Source organism: Protomyctophum parallelum, assembly GCF_964188405.1.
Source record: "Protomyctophum parallelum genome assembly, chromosome: 16".
NCBI classification, from domain to species: domain Eukaryota; kingdom Metazoa; phylum Chordata; class Actinopteri; order Myctophiformes; family Myctophidae; genus Protomyctophum; species Protomyctophum parallelum.
The window spans coordinates 3368164-3374163 of record NC_139711.1 but is presented as its reverse complement, the minus strand read 5'-3'; the positions used below and the strand labels follow the sequence as shown (position 1 = coordinate 3374163).

At 41.7% G+C, this 6000-nt stretch overlaps 1 protein-coding gene across 2 annotated transcripts; it reads right to left on the bottom strand.

The window, feature by feature from the left end:
* Positions 1 to 1245: 1245 nt before the first annotated feature.
* LOC310873074 (uncharacterized protein) lies at positions 1246 to 4912 on the bottom strand. 2 transcript variants are annotated; one of them, XM_083785360.1, is made up of 6 exons: positions 4780 to 4912; positions 3762 to 3788; positions 3555 to 3584; positions 2657 to 2704; positions 2434 to 2550; positions 1246 to 2216 (listed from the first exon to the last, which is right to left on the bottom strand). In XM_083785360.1, the coding sequence occupies exons 1-6, from the start codon at positions 4792 to 4794 to the stop codon at positions 2169 to 2171; spliced, it is 285 nt and encodes a 94-aa protein (XP_083641486.1). In that variant the 5' UTR covers positions 4795 to 4912; the 3' UTR covers positions 1246 to 2168. The 2 variants fall into 2 exon arrangements, with proteins under 2 accessions (XP_083641486.1, XP_083641487.1); XM_083785361.1 differs by having other exon boundaries at positions 2657 to 2695.
* Positions 4913 to 6000: the final 1088 nt, after the last annotated feature.

Genomic DNA, 6000 nt, shown 5'->3' with positions numbered 1-6000 from the left:
TGAAATGTTACCCCTTTTTTTCACTCCAAGTTAGAGTAACACTCAAGGTTTTGACTTGAGCCCCACCACTGGAGATCTGGGACCAGTTGTCAGAAGATATAGCGTGATGTTCTTCAGATGAGTGTAGTAGGACAGAAGGAGGGAAGTGACACTGAGACAAAAGCAGCAATAGGTGGTTAAGAGCAGGGGTGGAGTTCATTTTACTGTGCTGCACATAGTAATTTCTTTTCAGTATCTGTACTTTTCTTGAGTATTTGTTTTTTTATACTACTTATGACTTTAACTCTACTACATTTCAAAGACAAATATTTGTACTTTTGACTCCACTACATTTCTAGAAAGGGAAAAGGTACATAATGCATTAACCCCTTAGGCCTCATTTCAAATATAGTGATTGATAGCCAATCTACAAGCTCACAACAAATTGTGATGTGACGTGTGGTGAACTTGTAGATATTTGTACAGTAGTCATTTGGAATAGGTCTTTTTTAACTATAGTAATATTTGACAGAGCACCTTTCACATCTATGCAGTACTACTGGTGTTTAGTACTTTGTCCACTGGTTAAGAGCAGGACAAGCTCTAGATTTGACAAACGACTATATCAACTGTCTGAATAGATAGCGCCCTTGAACGAAACACTACATCCTCGCTATATAAGACGTGTGCATACAACACAAAGATAACAAAGATAACTTCAAACTTTCATTTATTCACCCCAAGATTAATGTTAACAAACTGCTAATTTAGACTGAATGCAAAACATTTGGAGGATCAATGGGACTCCTAGGCAGGAATCATCTGTATCTTGGAGCAAATATATCATTGGTAAACTCAACAAAAACTATTTTAGATGGATCTAGTTGAATCAGGGATTACAAAACAGCTATTTACACTGGGACTTGATTCTTGAACCTGTCTCCTCCTATGAAGAAATTCAAAGGCAAAGGTGATGTTTAACATGTTTTGACTAGTTGTGTCTAACTACGCACAGGTTGATTATTACATACGTGCTACAGCTAAACACTGGAAAGCCCTTTGTTCTTGGTGAAGCATAAAGACTAAGTGTTAGGTTGGTAAACAATCTAGGATAGAACCTGCACAACTTCTTAAGTGTTAGCTTGGACTAACCTGATGTCAAGACACGTTGTGTTGGATGCATTCTGTAGAAAACTCCACCCAGAAGTGGAAAACTAAGTCATCTGGCATGGTACATTGCAAAGAAAAACGACTTGAGACGGCACATTCGAGGAAAATTCCCAGGACTTATTTTTATTAAGAGAATTATAGAACATAAGAGTGGGAGCAGACACCTGCATTTGTCAGAGAAGAAGGATCCAAATTCACTGTCTTTAAAAGAAAAAAGAAAGTGTGTTTTAGAAAAGCTGACGGCGACAGCAACGGATGGAAAACGGGAGCTATGTCACACGCAGGGTCGTCTAGGAGACAGTTCAGAGGGTCGTCGTCACTGTTCCCGGAATGTTTCACATGTTCGTCTTCCTCTTTCTTATGGACAACACTCTTTTTTAGTTTTTTTCAACACGCTTTTTTTTTCCTTTTCAGTTTTTTTTCCTTCCTACTCTTTTTTTTATAACACGATTCAATGATAAAAACAGGAACATGAGACAGAAGCAGGGAACTCACTGCACATTTAGAGGTCTAGAAGAATCACCCATATAGCATGGTAGAACCGTTAATAAAACGTGAATAAAAGGTCGAGCCGTAGCAAGAGCAGGGTAGGGGACGGGGCAGGGGGGAAATGGGGTCTAAACGGCGGATATAGGGGTGTTAAAAGGGGGAGGGGAGAGAGAAAACACAGGAATACACAACTCACAACATAGCCAATCCGGCAGGGACGCACTTTCTACACCAAACAAGCCTTCAACAATCATGAAATGCCATTTAAAAAAGATTTTAGTGTGTTCATCTTGCTTGCAGACACTTGATATGACCACTGCAAATCTGCAAGGCGCTCCATATTTCAGCTTTTGCTTTTTTGTGCTAAAAATCTGTACGGATACTTATAAAATCATTGATAAAAATATTCCTCTGTTAACAATACGCCTTGGAGGGAAACCATGTGAGAGACTTGAGGGGGGCTGGGGGAGTGGGGCTGGCTGGGGAGGGGTGAAGATGAGGAGGAGGAAGACGAAGGTTCGGCAGTGTTGCTACTCAGACTTGGCCTCCTCTTTCGCCTCCTCTGGAGCTGCCTCCTCCTGCGGGATGGAGAGGAGAGAACACGGTCACGAAAGAAAACAAAGCAACTCCGGTGTCCTAACCAGTCCAATTCATCATCAAACTCATTTCTGCACAGAACATATTTGTGTACAGAAGTTAGAAAATCAGTGTATATGTAGATAGAGATGATTAAAGCATGTTATATCTATGCGCTGTTTTTATGCTCTCCGGTGTGTGTGTGTGTGTTGCATTCACCTCATTGGTCTTGGCTTCTCCATTCTCAGAGTGGTTCTCCTCGTTGGCCTCTGCCTCTACCTCCTTCGCCTTCTTGGTCTTCTTGTCTTCTTTCTTGTCGTTCACTACCTTCTCTTTCTGCAAAGGAAAGGCCACAGGAGAGGAGTCTGTCAGAGGGGCGTTCCAGTGCTCCAGGGACAGGACTGGAACCCAGGACCTGATGCTATATACACACACGTCTTACCTTTGCTGCCTTCTTAACCTTTGGTTCTGCCTTGGGTGCCTGGGGTTTCTGCGAAAGAACGCAATTTGTGATTGCCTGCACGTTTTCTTTTTATTCGTCCATTCATATGGGCTTTCATAGCTTACATACTTTGTAGTTGTATTCATTAATGCATGTCTATAAATAGTACTGTATATAAAGTAATAAAAACATGTACAATAATGTCTTACATGTAATAACTCTTTTTCCTATATATTAATCTTGTTTTTTCTATAGTTTGTATTTTTTTATGTATGTAAATATGTATAATATTTGCTACTGTACACTGGAATGCACTAACATCACCTCAAGTCAAATTGTTAATTGAGAAAAACGTATTTGGGAAATAAAGTGATTAATGATCTTCTGAATCTCTTCATTTTGCCACCAATCTGGTATTAAATATGAATATATAAGATTGCTGCAATTGTGTATTTATTAACAACCAGTCCCGCAGGTCTTAGTTGCCCTTATTGAATGTAAAACAGATTTGTATTGCGTTAAATGGTGTAATTCTGAGTTTTCAAAGACATTATATGCTTCTGTAACATATTTTCTATTGTTTTGCATATCCTAGAGCAATTATTGGAGTAGTAAAGTAATAGCAATTAATTTTAGGGTCTAATATGTTAAACTAAGATGATTTATATGTTTTTATTAGTGCATATTCTATATTGCCTTAAAATGTTTTGTAAAATGGCAAAAACTACTTCTGTACTTGTTTTTATGTATCAAAAAGCGCATTCATTCTTTACAAATGAATAATGGGTCTTTTAATTTACTTTATAACCTTTTTACCCGTCTATATGTGGTTATTGATTGCATTTAATCAGGTAAATAGGTAGAAATTAGCTTTGTGGCCTCGGAATGTGGTGCTTACCGCAGATAACCGAGCTGATCTCCTCTGGGGCTGAAAAAGAAAAAAATAAGTTTAATTTGGGGCTTTGATTTACACACAACTACCATCTGAACACTGCACATGCAAATGTGACTCATTATCTCAAATCATTGGAAAATCTAATACATATTTGTAAAAAGTTGATTATAGAAGATGTATTGGGTGATGTGTGGTACGGTGGTCTCCTACCTCCTCCTTGGCCTCACCATCTCCTCCCTGTTGATAAAAAACACAAATGTAACAAATTTAGTCAAATTTTAAGAAAATGTTGCATCATTAATGCTTTCCCTGTCCGTTATAACAACAGCAAACGCTTGTTAAACGCTCTGGCTGTATTTTATGAGTGGCTGTGAGGAAGCGAAGAAAACTTTCTCTTTTCATGTGAAAACTCTAATTTATTTTCAATAGGCGTTGTTTTAAATGTGTAGAGGCATGACATAGTGGACTATTGCATAATTTCAGAAATAGACTTTGAGGTGTAAACTCTAAGAAGCCATGGACCCCTACACTGAGGCCCTGGGCCCCGCACTTCTCTTTCCCCCACTCTGTTCTTTCTCTCATTCAATTCATGGAGCTCAGATTTGAAAGCTGGCGCGGGAGCTTTATTATAAGGGGGAGGGACCAACCCGGAGACTCTAGGGCTCCTCCAAGCGGCAGCGGGACGCCATCGCAGCCATTTGGGACTACGAACAAAGAAAGAAAATATATAATTTTATCGAAATGCGACGGCGAATGTCCGTTTTTAACGTCAAAATGCAAAGTAAAGGCACTAGTGCATTTTCTGGTGACACTTTCGGGCGGTTTTAGGGGCCGATGTGCGATACGTCGAGCGTTTGTTCTCGGCAAGTCGGCGAGGAAAAGGTAACGGTAGACAAGAGCTGCAAAGCATGGCTGCTGCTTGTGCTTTAACTGCATGGAGACCGAAAGACTTCTGACTCCCCCAAAGGACAGCGGCTCGCAGGAGAAAAACACGATTTATAAGGCGCAGACGATCGGGAAAATATCCATTCAAACACACAAAAAATATAGATTATATCTAGAATATAGGCAAAATTTCCCAGCGACGGAGCCGGTTTATAATTCAGGTTATAATTAAGTAATGCCTCGCACCAGGGGGATGTCTTCTCTTCATAATCATTTTACATTGCATTCATAGTCGAGATTCCGATCTAAAGTACATTTTCGTCGCCTCGTCAGAATTACGTACCTTTCTCTTGGGCATGTTGGATGTGCTGGAGGGTTTTTGTTTCGTACAAAGTAAAAAATGTGTTATTTTCTTGTGTGAACGCGGGGGTTTTTCAGTGCATGTGAAGACGGGTGTCTTATGCTGGGGCAGTGTAGTAAACACACAGAAACACAGCAGACACCACACTGGTTGAATGGGGGGAGGGGTGCGGCCAAACCGCCCGAGTGATGGCTGCGAGGGCCAATCGCGTGGCGCCATTCGGAGCCTGCTGCAGAACACTTGGGAGTTTTTTTTCTCCCAGTTTTTTTTTCTTCTTTAACCCGAAACTACACGAAAATAGCCGATCAGGAAAATAGCCGACCCGCAAGCTCACAGTGCGTTGCGTCCGCGACGCGCGGTGGGCTTGCAGATCGGCTATTTCTTTCGGGGCGCGACACCGTCGTGCGACTGGAGCACAAATCTACAGGCATTTTGGAGGAGCCGGGTTTTTTAGCTGAATGCCCTCTTGCAGAGAGACGAGAGAAAACCCCATAAAGACAGAAAGAAAGAATTAAAGTATTGCATATTTTGTTGTTGCCTCCCCCTTACATGCAAAATGAGCCCAATGTGTCGCTATATTTGTGTGTATATAGTTATATATACGCGAGTCCCCCTTAATATTTACAAGCCACAACTCGCATGCTGGCGCGGTCTTTGCATTTCTTGCAGCCGACCTTGCTTAGTTGTACTGCAATGACTTTATGTCAGTGCTTAAAGAACCGAACGACGAAACGCCAAAAATGACGACAATTTTTCACTCGCTGTTGTGAGTCCAATATGGCGCCCAGTTCCTCTGCCGACACGTTTTTTTGTTTGTCAGTCGAGTCGGCTTTCCCTAAATTCATTTGAAGAAAAGGCTGGAGGGTGACGGCCGCGCCAGACGCCACTAGGTGGCAGTATTGGGCCACAGACAGGCCGTCGAATACATTTATTATAACTCCCATCGCATGGGCGGGGGCGGGGGGTGTCGCTTTGGCCGAAAATAATAGATCTACAAGGTGACAACACCTCTCTTGATCTACAGCTTGTTAGCTTGTATATCAGTTGTGTTTTTGGCAAGCGACACCCTCGTACCGCGGAGTATAGACTGGATTTAACAACAATGAGCCCAGCCTCACTTCTCCTGGCAGCAGGGGCGCACAAAGAGCGCACAACTATTGCAAAAATCACAGCGGGGTCTTCCCCTCTGTTCTCCAGCCAGGC